The sequence below is a fragment of the Syngnathus scovelli genome, chromosome 21 (genome assembly GCF_024217435.2).
Source record: "Syngnathus scovelli strain Florida chromosome 21, RoL_Ssco_1.2, whole genome shotgun sequence".
Classification (NCBI taxonomy): Eukaryota; Metazoa; Chordata; class Actinopteri; order Syngnathiformes; family Syngnathidae; genus Syngnathus; species Syngnathus scovelli.
The window spans coordinates 6,217,135-6,232,772 of record NC_090867.1 but is presented as its reverse complement, the minus strand read 5'-3'; the positions used below and the strand labels follow the sequence as shown (position 1 = coordinate 6,232,772).

Sequence of the window (15,638 nt, the reverse complement as noted above, 5' to 3'; positions counted from 1 at the left end):
AATTACATTCCCATATTAATATTACTGGTACAACAAGCAAAATTCTAAACTAACGACAGGAAAAAAATGTGTACTAGGTAGAGGTTTTTATTCTTGACAAATGTATATACACATGGAGGACAATAGCATTTATATTTCATAATTCTTCACTTCCTCAGGCTGTTTTTCAGGATCTCCACCCTTCTCCAAGTACAAGTTGTTGTAGGGATACTGTTTGGGTGCCTGGAATGGAGAAAATCACTGTATAATTAAATAAACACTTAAAAATACCACTAATTACAACACATCATTAAACGTTTCATAAAACAAGACAACAATTTTAACAGTGACAACACAGTAGAAGGGTCTATTGGCACATGATAAAGTCAACATTTAAGTGCTGTGGTTTGTACTTACAACAGCCTGGTAACAAGGAAATTTCTCCCCGACGTAAAACATGAACAACATGAAGCCGATGAAACCAAACAGCTGTTTACACATGCTGTTCCAGGACGTAGGAGTGGGAGATGTATCCACACGATTCCTGATGTACATGTCAAAATCCCAATGTAGCTAGAAATATAGAAAGGAAAAAAAAATGCCTGATTGACTGTAACATACAACTTCCATGTGGAAGAACAAAAAGTTGCTCATCATCTTGTGCTTTTTACCGGCTCTCCCCAGTTCCTCCTCAGGTCTTGGTGGTCCCATTGATACCAGGGGTCCCTCTCTTGCTGAGATCGGTCAGGAAGTTTAGGGTAATCACCATAGCTGCAAGAATCAAACAAATTGAAGAGATCATGATGAGAAAACGTATAACAAAATGGCATTGAAAACTGCACTGGTGACAGTAGGCCTACTTTTCCACAATACAGTGAGTATACTGTAAAATCACATAAATAAAAGTTACATTCAACCAAATTAAACTAATATTGCAGTAATCAAGGCGTACCCCTCTCCTTTGTCTGGATACGGCTCATAGTCCTCAACCCTCAAGTTGTACTTCTTTGCTGCAGCAGCTCTCTCCTCTGCAGTCTTAGGGTACGCGCCGGGTAGATCGGCCTTTGAAACACCAGATGCTGAAGACATAAAAAAAATAAAAAACATGATTCAAAATACGCTGAGCGCAATAACTATTGTAATTCTTCACCCTCTGAAGTTGCTAACTGCTTAGCTCAAACTGACGTTAGCAGGTCAAGGTTATGTCGATTTAGGTTCCCAAACAGTGGACAAAACGCGTTTATTTGATTACAATAATCAAATTCACATGATTAAACGCAACAGCTAATCTTACCTGCTCTCGATCCAGAAAGAAGAGCTGAAATCCCGGACCCTTGCCCTTTTGAAAGAGCTTGGGCCCATCGCCGTAAACCAACGACGGCCATGTTTACTGTTGCCTTGTAGACCGACGGGGAAGAAAATGCGCATGCGCGAGGCCGAGGTACGGGTCTCCCTCAGAGCCAAAATTAATAGTCCGATATAACCCTATGCAGCACAGTACTGTAAATATTTATTATTATGCTAGTTAAAGTCAATTGTTTTACTACAATACTACGACAATTATGACACAAATTCTTATAATTGGGTGTTTATTATAATAAATATAATAATGACATAATTATTATTTTTATATTATAATAAAAAAATATTTTCTGAGTGTCATGAAAGAAAGCAGAGATTGATTCATTCATATTTAATAGTCTTTTATTGGTGGTGGAGAGGAATTTGTTCCCAAAGTGAATGCACTCTAGCTCCGAGACCTGTTCCTACTCATCATCAGATCCATCTCAGGGGCACAAATGTGCATTTACTGAGGGATCGTCATGCTGCCACCACTGGTAGACTGACAAGAGTCGGTTAGAGAAGCTCGGCGATGTCCATCTCAACTTTGTCAATGGGACAATGAAGTTCATATCTGTGGCAAAGTGAATTAAGCACTCTTGTGAAAATTATGATTATCACTAAACAACTTGAAGCAACTTTACCTGTTGAAGGGCTTGCCGTCAGCAGTGATTAGAAACTTTTCAAAATTCCATCGGATATCATTGACCGTGATTGGTGACCAGTAGAACTTCTTTATGTCCCCAATGACAGGATTCACAAAGGGCAATGATTCCTGTGAGATTGAGGTAAATGATAAAAGCTGCCATTTTACAATAAATATCTCAATGGGTTGACTCATTCGTAATACCTTAAGGTAGGAGAACAGCGGTTCCTCATTGACTCCATTCACCTCCACCTTACCAAATATGGGAAACTTTGGCACAAATCCCCCTCCAGGTCTCACATACTTAAGGAGGTTTAATGTTTCATGATTCACCTCTAAAAAGACAAAAAGCACAAATACAAGAGAGACATGCTGGTGAGGAGGACTGACATGGTCCCAATAGAATAAGGGGACCTACCAGGCGACTGAAGGCCGAACTGGTTGCAGGAGAAGGCCAGCACGGTGAAGTTGAGGTCACCAAACATGTCCATGAGTGCATTAAGTCGATGGTACTAAAAACCAATCAGAGGATAGAAAAATCATCTTTGGATTGGTTAATGAAACTTTTCCATTGCTGAAGCGCTTTGGAAGATTAGCTGAACACAGACGATGGACAACAAAAATCTATCAAACGGAGTCCAGAAGATTGATGCAATATAATTACCTCCTCTATAGTTGACCCTCAGAAGGTGGCCACGTTGACAACGAGAAGCACCTTACCCCGGAAATCGCCCAGCGGCACAGTCACTCCATCAAGAGTCTCGGCAGAAAAATCGTAGATCGATTTATTCGCCATGTTCCTATTTGGGTTCATGCAAATGTTTTTGCTAGCACACACTGGCCCGGGAGTGAGGAGTTCTACTAAGCGACCCCATTCACTGAAACAAACACACGGGTCAGCAAATGTTCGGCGTGACTGAATGTTTTGTTCTTGTGGGAAGAGGTGAGCAAGCAGGACATTGGTCATTTGTTCAGGAATAGGACAATAACATCTGCATGGGGTGCAAACCATATCAAAATAAATGTAGACTATATTGGAGAATTTAAATCTACTATACTCACAAAGCATTGACAAGTGCATTTAGGGCCGCATCATAGGGGGTCTATAAATATAAATATCAGTATAGCCTATATGGAGTACCGTAAACTAGTACGCTTGTTCTGCACACGTCGTTCTTAGCTCTCACTTTCTTCAGAGCCATGCTGCGGGGCAAAATGCCACGTACACGTAAGGCCATGGACTGCTTGACCGGGTGAAATAATGACTGAAATGATGTTTTGCATTGTACTGTTGCCCCCTTGTGGTAAAAGTCTGAAACAAATGCTTAAATACATCACTCAAATACATGTAACATCCATCCATTTTCTGAACCGCTTAGTCCCCACGGGGGTCGCGGGCGTGCTGGAGCCTATCCCAGCCGTCATCGGGCAGTAGGCGGGGGACACCCTGAACTGGTTGCCAGCCAATCGCAGGGCACACAGAGACAGACAACCAATCGCACTCACACTCACACCTAGGGACAATTTGGAGTCTTCAATCGGCCTACCAAGCATGTTTTTGGAATGTGGGAGGAAACCGGAGTGCCCGGAGAAAACCCACGCGGGCCCGGGGAGAACATGCAAACTCCACACAGGGAGGGCCGGAGGTGGAATCGAACCCGCACCCTCCTAACTGTGAGGCGGACGTGCTACCCAGTGCGCCACCGAGCCGCCCATACATGTAACAAATTTAACTAATGTAACTATAATTATAACTCTAACAAGGTAAATATATAAATATATATAAAAATATATAATATATAACAATATATTATTATATTACTATAATATTATAATAATATTATTATATTATTATATTATTATATAATGATAATAATACAATAATAAAACATATTAATATATAATAATATTATATTATAATGATATAATAATAATAATAATAATAATATATAAATATAAACTCATACTTACACTTATACATATACTATATTTATATTTATGGTTATATTTAGATAGATATATGAATAAATAACAAAACCAATTTCATTTGCCAACCCAAGATCATGACCGTGAACACACCACTAACCCCCGCGACGAGTTAAAATATTTATATTTATATAGTTGTAGTGATATTATTAGTTATCATCATTCATCATTTCACATGGTTACGCATACTTGTATTTATATCCATATATATTTTATATGTATATTCATATATTTATCTTGTTATAGTCATAATTATAGTTACACTAGTTATATTATTTATATGTATTTGATGGTTTAAGCATGTGTTTCGGACTTTAACCACAAGGGGGCGACAGTACAATGCAAAACATAATTTCAGTCATTATTTGACCCGGATACGCAGACCAGTCCCTGTTTGTGGCATTTTGCCCCGCAGGATAGCTCTGAAGAAAGTGAGGGCTATTTATATTTATATTTATATATTTATCCTGTTATAGTTATATTTATAGTTACATTAGTTATATGTATTTGATGGTTTAAGCATGTGTTTCAGACTTTAACCACAAGGGGGCGACAGTACAATGCAAAACATCATTTCAGTCATTATTTCACCCGGTTACGCAGTCCAGTACCTTACGTGTATGTGGCATTTTGCCCCGCAGCGTGGCTCTGAAGAAAGTGAGCGCTATCTATATTTATATTTTCCATTACATGGCACCAAGCAGAATAAACCAAAGTGGAGAATGGTTGGAGAATTTAGCCTTTAAAGCCTGTCATGAATCTTTTTGGACTGTGAAACTAGAGTACAGGACCCGAAATACCTCCCCCCTCTCTCCGCCCTAATGTCATTTCTTAAGTGAACGACGTCACCGCACATCACACCTCCAGCCCGCACCCCTTCCCCACCTCTCCTCGGTTTCTCTCGCCACAGGGTGTGCTTTGTGATGGCAGCATTTACAGTGACATATTGCCACTGCCTCTCTTGCTGTCTCCCTCAATTTCTCAAGAAAAATATTGCATGAGGCCTTCGGGCAAGGCCTCACTAAACCTCGTTTTGTGTGTGCGTGTAGGAAGAGCAGAAGGGACGAAGACAATCACCAAACAATACTTCTTGGCTGCTCGTCTTGGCTCTGCATTTTACGCGTCCATTAAGTAAATTGTTATGCTTCGCGCGTCAGTGCAACATCTGTGTTTAAAGGGCTTCTTCTCATAACAAGAGATTTCCTGTTTTGATCAAAGCGTGGCGCCAAGAACATCGGCTTATGTATGATATGGCTCCAACTTGAACACACAGTGGAATGAATTATCATGGAAGGATGGACAAATTGGGTTTTGATTTATCTTTTTCCAATCGTTCCAGGAAGGAAAGGGGAATAGTTAAACAAAAAGTTAAATCTTGTGTGAAGTCAGCAATCAAGTCAGTGTGCAGCGATAGCAAGACTTTTCCAACCCTTTACCCCAACTAGAATAGTAGCATAGTAGGCCTAAGTGTTCATTAAATTCGGGACAGGTTTTATGACTAAGAAGTAAAAAAAAAAAAAAAAAGAACTTTCATATTTCATATTTAATTAATAAATGAAACATTTCATTCATTAATTCAACTTTTCGGTCGTTCATACTTGAGCACCACCTAGTGGCTATGTGAGCATATGCCTGCTAATGTAATATGGCCTCAAAACAAATTCTCCTTTCCAAACTTTCAAATTTTGAGCAATTTCTACAAAAATCAAATGTGCCTGTTCTTGAATGTCAATCATTACCTCGGATACTTTCATTTCATTGGCGTCCATCTTTCTCAATTGACTATTTTATTTACAAATGGTACTATCTTTACAGGAGATTTGAACAGTCACGCATCCAAAGTCGTCTAAATACGCCGCAAAGAAGCTTAGGACTCTTCAAACGCTCTTCCCACAAGTAAACACACACAGTCACACACTTGCATGAGCACACACACCTCCTGCTGTTCCCTGGATGAATCATATATGCAGATTAGCAAAGCTATGAAGTGCACGGAATAGAATAGGAGATGTGCGTTATATAAACAGGAGAAGGAGGATTAGCGTCAAAAACTTCCTCCTTGTCTCGTCTGCTTCTCTACCTTTTTCCCCCCAGTCATCCAAAAAAACTATTTCCCCTATGATGACACTTTGGTGGTGTGTTTTTATTTTATTTTATTTTTGTTGTATTGCGCGCAGGGCCTTGCCGCCGGAGCCCGCCTCAAAAATGTAGGTCATGCGTCGTCGCCTTCTTTCAAAACGACATGCAGCGGGAGATGGAAGTGATGAAATCCTTCTGGAAGTGTCTCTCGCTCTCTTTCTTTTGCTTTCAGCTCGAATGAGACATTAAGAAGCTGCCTACCTGCCTCCCCAAGCTGACATTAAACCTTTCTGCCCACTCGTACAAATTCTGAAGAAGGTGTTTCTGACTTTTGCCGCCTCGTTCTTACTGCTTGAGGGACTTTGTCGAGTATGAGCCAATCAGCACGGTGGGAAAAACTACCTTTAATTATAAGATGTTTAAATAATTTAACTCAATTTGCATACAATTGAGTGATTTTATGTATGCAGTTTTAAAAAAAAAAATCTCCTTGTCTGCCAACTGATGAATTTGTGGTGATTACCCGCCTTTGTAAATTTCCATATTTCACCGGTCTTTCTCATTTATCTGCAATCCATTTGTCATGCGTGGGGTAATTCATGCAATATATATATTAAAAAAAAAGTTGTATACAGCAGGTGGAAAATGAATTTCCATAAAATATTCCTGTTTACGCCGTGTTCGTTTTTTGCAAACAGCCGCATTCCTTTTTTTTAAAATGGTGTGTAAATATTCAGCATTTTTTAATTTTGATTTTCAGTATCCCAACTTAGAATATTGTGTACTTGTAGTGTAATTGGTGAATGTTTGATAAGAATTTAAAATCCCTCCAAGGGAAATTTAAAAATTAAAAAAAATAAGAATAAAATAGAATTAGAGAGCCCCAAAATATAATTTTATTTTATTTTTTAATGACGCATAAAGAATTTGACATTACTCCCAACTGGGGCAAAATACTTGTGCATGAGGATTATTATGGGCTGCCATATTGATGGATAAATGAGTGGATGGATGGGAGGGAAGTTGGGGCTTTGGATATCCTCCTGTGGTATCTACAGTGTGTGTGTGTGTGTTTGTGTGCAGAGTGCTGCGTTGTGCACGGCTGGCCACTAACACGATGTGACAGGGCAGAAATACCAGTACGGACCACACTTGCCCACCCACCGTCACACACACACACACACACACACACACACACACACACGCACACACACTTGTGTTGCACGGCGCCCTCACCCTATTGGCTGTCTACTTCCGTCACTCCACATCTTCTGCTCGGAGACAGAAGACTCCATATTCCCCTCAGCCCACCCTCCCTTCCAAACCCCCATTTCGCCGTCTCGCGTGGGGTACTAACGTGCATCCGAGAGTGACGTTGTAAGAAGTGGGACGCATTATGCAACATCCTGTTATGCAAGATTTCTTCTTTTTTTTTTTTTAATAACTTCATCCACCCGGCCTCTTGAGACATCTTCTTCTTCACTTCCCCACTTCTTCCTCTCAGCAGTCAGTCTTTTGACATTTTGGGGGCTGTCCCCAGTTCATCTTTAACCTTCACTGATGGTCAGATGAGGAGAGCGGGAATTTTAAACACCATCCTTCTCTCTCTCTCTCTCGCTCTCTTCTTTCTGTATTTTATATATTCACACCAGACAAGGAGAAGTTTTGAAGCTGGCGGCGAGTGTCTGGTCAAAGCTGAGTGATGGTGCAACACTTCGCCTCATATTGCCGTCTCTTTTTAACAAGCTTTACTGAAAGTTTACTTTCAATATTTTGCAGCCTGTTGTAGATTTTCCTATGCAAGAAGACATCTTGTTATTGCACCACACGAGGGCATGAAAAATATTCCCACCACACATTTAAACCACAAATATATCAGAAATTGTGCACGTTTTAAATCCACTGTTTGTGCTTATTGAAGTTATTTTGTGTCATGGCTGAAGCGTGCTTCCAATTTTGACCTTTCATGCAGACAAATCTATATTAAGACGGAACACCCTGTCTATATTTTCTCCCTACCTCCTCCTTGCATCCATCTTGTGTGTTTTTCTCTCTCCTCGGGGGACGTCTTGCGAGCATTGTGGATCAGTGCGCTTGAAAAAAAAAAAAAAAAGAAAGGCAGCATTTTAAAAAAACAACTCCTGTGTTTTTACTTTTGCTAAAAGCCAACACGCTGGCGGCGCCACTTGTGGAATCTGGCGCCACCAGTCAGAGAGTTTTGTTGACGCAGGGGGTTTATGTAAAGTGCTCGATTTAAACGCGCTATGACCTTGTCTGGCCACTTCCATGTCTAATAGTGTGCATTTCACAGCACTGCCACCCGCCGGAGGCATCCATCTTGGATCTTCTCCAGTCCAGTGGACGCGTGGGTGGATGGCATGTGAGGCTGCCTCTACTGTATTTTGGCCTTGTTCCAGTCCAGTGGGCATGGAGCAAGCCTGAGAGGCGCATGGGATTTCCCTTTTGACACCAAGCCCTTCTTCCCTCCATTAACCAATTAGATGGCAGAAAAAAAAAGCCTAGCAGAAGATTTCAAGGAATTCAAAAATATAATAGTTGCCATTTTAGAACAGTGCACATTATCCACCAATAGGGGTTGTCCTTGCACAGCTTGACTGCAAACTCCAAATAATAAGAGACATCAGCTTGAGTGAGTCCTCTATTTTTTTTTTTGTATAGATTTAGATTTTTTTTTCGCATCGTCTTTGTTCACTTATTCTCCCCTCCCCCGATGCTCGCTCAAGTGTTCTCGTCCTTGCCCCCCCCGTGTGAGCGACCCGCATCAATTCACCGAGCTTCTGCCCTTTTAAAGGAGCTGCTTGAAAAAAATACGATTTGACATGTGGGACGAGCAAGATGAAGCGAGAGGAGGAGGTGGACGACGGGGTTAAGGTATTTGCAAAGGACACTTCAGCATCACCGGCGTGACATTGACAGACTTCATCTTGACAAAGTGGTGCATTCTTGAAAGAGAACATGCGTGACACAGACGAGTAACCGCGTTGACGTTGAAGGGACAAACCGTGACCTTTGTAAGGTCACAAAGTGCTGCCTTGACATACGAGTTTTTTTTTTTTTACATAATGTACTCTCTTATTTTCTTTGAGTACTACCAGGATGAGTGTGTGCCATATGCACGTCAGCTCTCATAAGTCAGAGGCGGGTGTCTCGAAAAGGGAGCGTCATCACTCACTGGGTTTGAAGCGCCTCAAACACATTAGACTGATTTCAACTACACAAAGTGGAAAATGTACAAAAAATGGACATGACCTACTATGTTTTACAAGGGGGCCTCGGAGGAAAAGCAAGCGGCAGGAAACCGAGCGTGGGGTGTGTGTGTGTGTGTGACTTTCATGGACATGTTTCAAACCAACGTGCATTTAATTAGGGACAGCTTGTTCACTTGTGGGTCTCCGTTTTTGGAGCGTGCTAGACGTTTGGTCACTTTTATTTTTTGACCAAGCACTTAATTACACATTAGGTATATATTTAAGAGTAGGCAATACATTTCAGCAAATTATCTGAAGATCATTAATATAAATGGATCGAATCGGCTGTTATTGGCGATGCAGACTTCTGCTCTGTATTAAATCTAAAATGCATACAGTTTAATTAGAGAATGTACAATTAGTAGGAGGTTGACTGGTCAGAGTCAGAGTCATTTAAAATGTTTTTCATACACTTAATTATGACTTAGATATAAAAACATTGTCGCCATAGAAACGACACGCTGTCGTAAACCAAGGACCCCCCCCTGGATAAAGTGACCGCAATGAGGAGAGAGTCACGGTCTGAGCAAATAAATAGTTAAGGTTACTCTCCCGGAAATGACTGTAAGCCTCTGAAAAATCCCAAAATGAGCGAGTGAGCGTGAGCTGGGTGGGGTCACGCCGCAGTATTTCAGGAGATGGAACCGGGCCATAAAAGGTTCGACTCCAAAAAATCGGCGAGACGACGTTTCAACTTGCCGCCCCGTAGCCTCGCTCGACTTGGATCAAAACAACTTGGACTTTTTCCACCTGGCTGATGTTAGATTTTTCAATGCTCGGATGGCCTTAATCTCTCATCTCCCTTATACCCCCCCCCTCCCTCCCCCTGCTTAGAATCTCGCCTTCTCCCTTGTTTCCTCTCCTCTCTCTCTCTTTTCAGCCCCAAATGAGTTGACCTTCAGTGTCGCTTGGCCGTAATTCTGCTCTCGCTCGCTCTGTGACGGTAATCTATGGCTGTGGACTTGTATCCTGTTGCCCTCCAACGTGTACACGTGCACAAACACACACTCAGGAGAGATTACACAGCAGAGTCAGAGCATGAAAGATGACCACAGACACACACACACACAAGCGGATTTTAGGCCATTAAAGTAGAGGCCAGTCCAGTTTCAGATCGCTGCCTTCCCCCCCCTTTCTTTGTTCCCCAAATCAGGAACAGCTGTTCTTCTCCAAAGTTGTAAGTCACTCACTCGGTGGAAATTTAAAAAGCCATTAAGCGAGCCCCCAAGCCTCCCCCCCCCCCCCCCTCCCAAGTGCGTGGGTGCTTGCTTATCTGCGGCTGCAAACACTGGCGCGTACATGAAAATTACAACACGGAACCACTGCGTGTGAGAGTTACGGGAAAGATTATAATCATATCTCCCATACCCGGAATTCACGTCGTTGAGGCGGGAGAGTAAAAGCAGGAGTAGGCCTGCAATAGCTGCAATAAAGCGCTTTACATATAAGTAAGTCCAGTCATGTGACTTGAGTCCCCCACCTCTTCTTAGAGATGTTGGAAAAGCTCGCTCGCTCGCCCACTTTGACTTCGGCGGCCAGAAAAAACAAGAAGAAGGCCAGACGCACATCAAGCACATTATAAACAGTTTTGCATTTGCATGCCAAATAGTGAAAAGTTTGGGGTTTTTTTTTTTTTTTTGGAGCCGTCTCCTCCTTCACTATCTCCTGTGGAGATCTCTCATTTCCTGCAAGCCCCGTTGTTGATTTCATAGTGGAGCTCGGGGCTTAAGAGTGGGAGTCTGTGGGGGGGGGGGGTTGTAAAATGCGGGGGTATTTGGGTTCAAGCCAACATCAACCTCCACCTCGCTCAACTAGTCTGCGTTGTGTGTCTGCTTTTTTTTTTTTTTTTTCGTGTGAATGCAAGCGTGTTTTCTTTCTCTGTCTACAATCGTGTTTGCTCCTATAAATGAGGGGCACAGAAAAAACAATGGGGTCTTTTTTTTTTTTTCTCGGAGGGGGTCTTGCTTGTAAGTAGCAGTCATTATGACCTTATGAAGTACTAAAAATTTCAGAGCACAGATGACTCATGCGTACATGGCGCTGATGTCTTCGTTCTGGTGGCGGTCCAATGTGCTCACCCAAAGAAAAAAAAAAAGAAAAAACAGAAGTGTCATACCCAGATCCCAATAATTGTGGCACATGAGCAATTTCTGCTCTTCACTTCCTTTCTCTTGTGGGTGACACACACACACACGCACATGCACGCACACACTAACGCATGCAGAAACCGCAGAGAAGCCAACAGCTGCAGCCTTCAGCTTTCACTTCCCCTCGTATGAAAGCACACATGTATCTGTTACCATAACAAGTTCCCCAAACGTGGCCTCTAATGCCCTCTGTAGCTCCGTCGCTCCCGCCGTGCCAACACATGTGCCTGTGTGCACGCTTACATGCTCCAAGTCTGCTGCCGACAAGTCTGGAGGAAGAACTAGTAATGGCGTATTTCAATTTGACTTGGGCAGCAAACTTCAATCCTAATAAACCTCCTTTTTTTTTTTTTTTTTTTTTTGGTCGTGTAAATTCTTGCTACTTTTGATTTTTTTCCAAGAATAAAAAAGGTGGTGTCAAAATGATGATTTCCTGTGTGCTTGAGTCGTATTGCTGAATTTGCACCACCCTTACTTACACACACACACACGCACACACGCAGCAAACCAGGCCAGACAGAGTGGCATCGCGTGACTGAGGCTTCACACCTCTCTTTCTCTCTTTCAGTCAGTGAAAGCATGAAAATCCCTCGTGCACAGTCATGTGAGAAGTGTGTGTGTGTGTGTGCTTACATTCAGTGTCTGTCTCGCTGAGCTCTGACCCGGTTTGGCTTCTCTATTTGTCATTTACACACTAACTGTACTGTGCATGCACGCATTTGCAGAAATAGCCGCCGCCGTGGACTCCCCCCCCCCCCCCTCCCCCCCTTGTTTGTCAGCAGGCAGCCATGTCAATCCAAATTAAGGCAGAGCAAACAGCGGGCCATTGTTTGTTGGACTTCACAGCTTCGTTTATGTGCAATCCCACCGGGCCGCCACACTTTATGTCCTCCGTTGAACTCGGCGACACGATAGATTTTCATTGTCGTTTTGTTCTCGGGAGGGGATGGAGGTGATGCAATGTGAAGGTTAATGTTGACCAATCGCTCTGGGATGATCTCAGTAAACGATTTTGAGGGAAATCTGCAAATCGGTGACTGCCCACAGACTCACTATTGTAAAGTGGAGCTTGCGGCCAGATGGTTAACTGAACTATTCCCAGGCCGCATGCCACTCTTTGCCATGGTGCAGAGGTTTCCCAGGACACACTCATAAATGTTGTTATTCCCCCAACGAATGTGTAACATTGGCCCGCACAGCTGGCACAGAAAGATGCCGGGTCCCGTCAGCCTGTCATAACACGCCACCCGTGCCGCAACTCCGCCCAAGTAAAATGAGCTCCCCCGTGCAATTGTTTGGAACTGTACTTTTGGATTTCCACAGTGGGAGGGGGCGAGTGGGGTGTTTCCATTCAACGCCTTGACGGTGAAATTTTCATGTTACTAAACATGCGTCTTTTGGTATAGACAGAAAGGGGCGTTTGCGCCGTTGTGGGTGTGATCGCAGTTAAGTTGTTTACTAACCTCATTCTCTGTCCTGTACTTGAGTCAATGGAAATGAATCTGTGCTGAATCTGAAGGTGGGCGAGGGGGGGTGCCTGGAGGGGTGTTTTTTGCCAGCTGTGTGAGATCACTTTCAGGATTGTAAACATGGCGGGAGGGACACTCTGAAAGGTGGCCCTTTTGAAACGCTTGAGCCCGTGGGTGTGCCTTTTGCCCCCCAGTGCCCTTCCCCCTCCACACCCTCCCCCTTTCCTCTCCGTGTTTCCTGTTGAGCTGGCTAGACTCCTTTGACAGATTTACAACTTTGGGGTCAAAGTTTTCCGACAGCAGCAGATAAATCTTACACCGCCCCCTCCCTGCTTGGCCCTCACCTGATAAAAAGACACAGACTCTCACAGACAGCCCACATCCTTTCATGTGCCTTTTTGTGTGTGTACACCTATGTGCTGCAACATATGTGTGAGGATGCCCGGGAAGGGAGGGGGGGGGGGGGGGGGGGGGTTGTACGCCAAAGCGCCTTGTCTTGCAGTTCTCAGAAAGAATGCAGGATATTGTTCACGACCCATAAAAGACGGGCTTTTCTCCTCTGGCCTTTTCAAGAAAGGGAAGGTCTTCTAATTTTCCCCTCCTGCATTTTTTTAAGGCCCCGTGCTTGATTGCTGCGTTCTCCTTGCCCCCCCCCTCGGATACATAAAATGAGCCGGAGTGCACTTCACCCCCGCTAGCGAGCCATCATTTGTGTTTTCTTCCTCGTCTTTCTATCTTTTCTCCCACTCTGTCTTTCTCATTGCACACTCCGGAGGCGCCAAGAGAAGTATTGGCTCTAATTTGTTTTGGGGCATGAGGCAAGATAATCGCAATTTGCAGTCTCTGGCCCAAATCGCATAATCTTTTTTTCCACTGCTGTTCCAATAAAATTTTATTTATCATTCATCACGTCGCAATACCGAGTTTGCTCGAATCTGAGCGGAGGAGCTCATAAGATATGATTTGGATCGGTTAAGATCCGATCCTGGTGTTTTGTGTTGATATTGGAACTTTGAAGATGAACGATGGGCTCATATTCAATTTTGGTTCTTCTCACTTGTAGGTCATGTGATATTTACGTTAATGGGGAAACGGAGCGTCCTTGTCCCGGATAATAACCTGCATACATCACGCAAGCGCATGTATGGAGACCTTGAGTAAGGCCTTGATGTGTTCACACGTGCTTGAAATCCCTCTTGCCGATTATTTGGGTCTCTCAGCAACTCATTTCTTGTCATTTTAAACCTGACACTCAAATTATATCCTGTTTATACCAGCAGACAGCGGCCATTTTGGACTATACACATATTTTCCTCCAACGAGGGCTCGATCAATAGACGTGATTGATTGGCTTGTGCGTTCCCGACAGCCTGCGCTGATCGATGTTCACTTGGCTGACGGCCGCGAATCGTACGTCACTGTCAGTGGCTAACGTGTGTTCAAATAAGAGTTTTATATCATATCACAATTGCATAAGAGCTTATTTGAAACAATTTATCCCACACATCAAAATGGCCGCCAAATGCGTTACATATTGCAAAATGCTTTGTGATGCTTTGTCAAGAGGTGACCTTGAATTCTTAAGCATCTCCGGGGAAATCTTATCATACTAAAGTGGGTTGGGGGTCTTCGTGGAGCGAGAGGATGAACAGATGAGAGGTAGCGAGAGCTTTAGGGGATTAACAAATGAACAAACCTGTTGTCCTCCCTTCCCCTCTTTTTAGTTTTATAAGCTAAACTAGAACACGCTGTGAATATTTCAGTCCTCGTGTAACCTCTGCGGAGTTTTTAGGTTGAGTGTTTCTTTTTACCCAAGCTGTTTCGAAAAACTCTCCTGGCGCCTTCCACGCTTGGATTTTTAAACCCTCTCTTCTGGCTGGTTTTTCTCACATCCTTAAAAAGGAGGGAAAGACTGACAGAAAAGCGCGCTAATGCTGCCTGGCTGGATTTTTCTATCTTTTCATTTTTTTTTTTTGCTCAACATAACCCCTTTGCAGGAGGATTTGAGCCACAGTGAAAAAAAAAATTGCACAATTGTGACAATTTTGAAAAAAAAAAGATTGAAATAAATGGATGCCATTACGGCAATCATTTCCAGCCTCCTTGCCAAAAACAATAAAAAAATTGGAATGTGTTATAATAAGAAAACAAGCCCTTGGAAATAGAATGTTAATGTAATACAATGCTGGCGCGCCGACTTGGCCACTAAGGGGAAGTATAGAGCACTAATTTGGAAAAAATCAAAGAAGAGTTTCACAACTACTGGAATCAATGACCTGAAAATAATACAATTGGAATTATTTTTTCTTTTCCATGCCAACCGTAATACTCTTTTGTCACCCATAATATCATGTGACAGGCCAACTTTCCACTCTGGTGGCCAAAAATTGTGGACAAGACAGGAAGTGAGAGGCAGACAGCGAGAGAGAAGGTACCAAATTTTCAAAATGTGACCTTTGATAGCCAACTTCATGTAGCCGCTAACAATGACACAAAACAGGAAAAAATGACAGGGGGGGGGGGGGTGGGGTGGGAGAGAATGGATAGACTGTATCCCTGAAACTAGGACAGTCACTGTCGAGAAACGTGGACTCATGATCTTGTTTCCAGTGATTCCCGGGAGGCTGCTTACTACAAGCGCAGTCAGTTCAGTTCTGCCCACCGGCCGCTTCCGCTGTCCTCCTGCTCTCGTGTTGTTTAACGTCTGCTTTTAGGATCACTG

At 43.0% G+C, this 15,638-nt stretch overlaps 2 protein-coding genes and 1 long non-coding RNA gene across 3 annotated transcripts; all 3 read right to left on the bottom strand.

Moving 5' to 3' along the window:
• Positions 1-71: 71 nt before the first annotated feature.
• On the bottom strand, positions 72-1,421 carry ndufb8 (NADH:ubiquinone oxidoreductase subunit B8). Its single transcript, XM_049758834.1, has 5 exons — positions 1,274-1,421; positions 932-1,058; positions 651-750; positions 397-552; positions 72-222 (listed from the first exon to the last, which is right to left on the bottom strand). Exons 1-5 carry the CDS (start codon positions 1,362-1,364, stop codon positions 130-132), a joined length of 567 nt encoding a protein of 188 aa, XP_049614791.1. The 5' UTR covers positions 1,365-1,421; the 3' UTR covers positions 72-129.
• Positions 1,422-1,665: 244 nt separating this feature from the next.
• Positions 1,666-2,859, bottom strand: gpx9 (glutathione peroxidase 9). Its single transcript, XM_049758832.2, has 5 exons — positions 2,631-2,859; positions 2,385-2,478; positions 2,171-2,301; positions 1,965-2,095; positions 1,666-1,894 (listed from the first exon to the last, which is right to left on the bottom strand). Exons 1-5 carry the CDS (start codon positions 2,778-2,780, stop codon positions 1,837-1,839), a joined length of 564 nt encoding a protein of 187 aa, XP_049614789.1. The 5' UTR covers positions 2,781-2,859; the 3' UTR covers positions 1,666-1,836.
• Positions 2,860-7,349: 4,490 nt separating this feature from the next.
• Positions 7,350-12,157, bottom strand: LOC125991182 (uncharacterized). The gene is made up of 3 exons (XR_007489191.2): positions 12,081-12,157; positions 8,051-8,124; positions 7,350-7,826 (listed from the first exon to the last, which is right to left on the bottom strand). It is a non-coding gene; the product is annotated as an uncharacterized lncRNA (long non-coding RNA).
• Between the last annotated feature and the right edge of the window lie 3,481 nt (positions 12,158-15,638).

What these genes read in the sequence shown, in the direction of transcription:
- ndufb8 (XM_049758834.1), bottom strand. Translation starts at nt 1,364, where the DNA reads ATGGCCGTCGTTGGTTTACGGCGATGGGCCCAAGCTCTTTCAAAAGGG. An exon ending in TCTTTCTGGATCGAGAGCAG is followed by an intron (nt 1,059 to 1,273) that starts GTAAGATTAGCT and finishes TTATGTCTTCAG; the next exon opens with CATCTGGTGTTTCAAAGGCC. An exon ending in TTCCTTGTTACCAGGCTGTT is followed by an intron (nt 223 to 396) that starts GTAAGTACAAAC and finishes TCTCCATTCCAG; the next exon opens with GCACCCAAACAGTATCCCTA.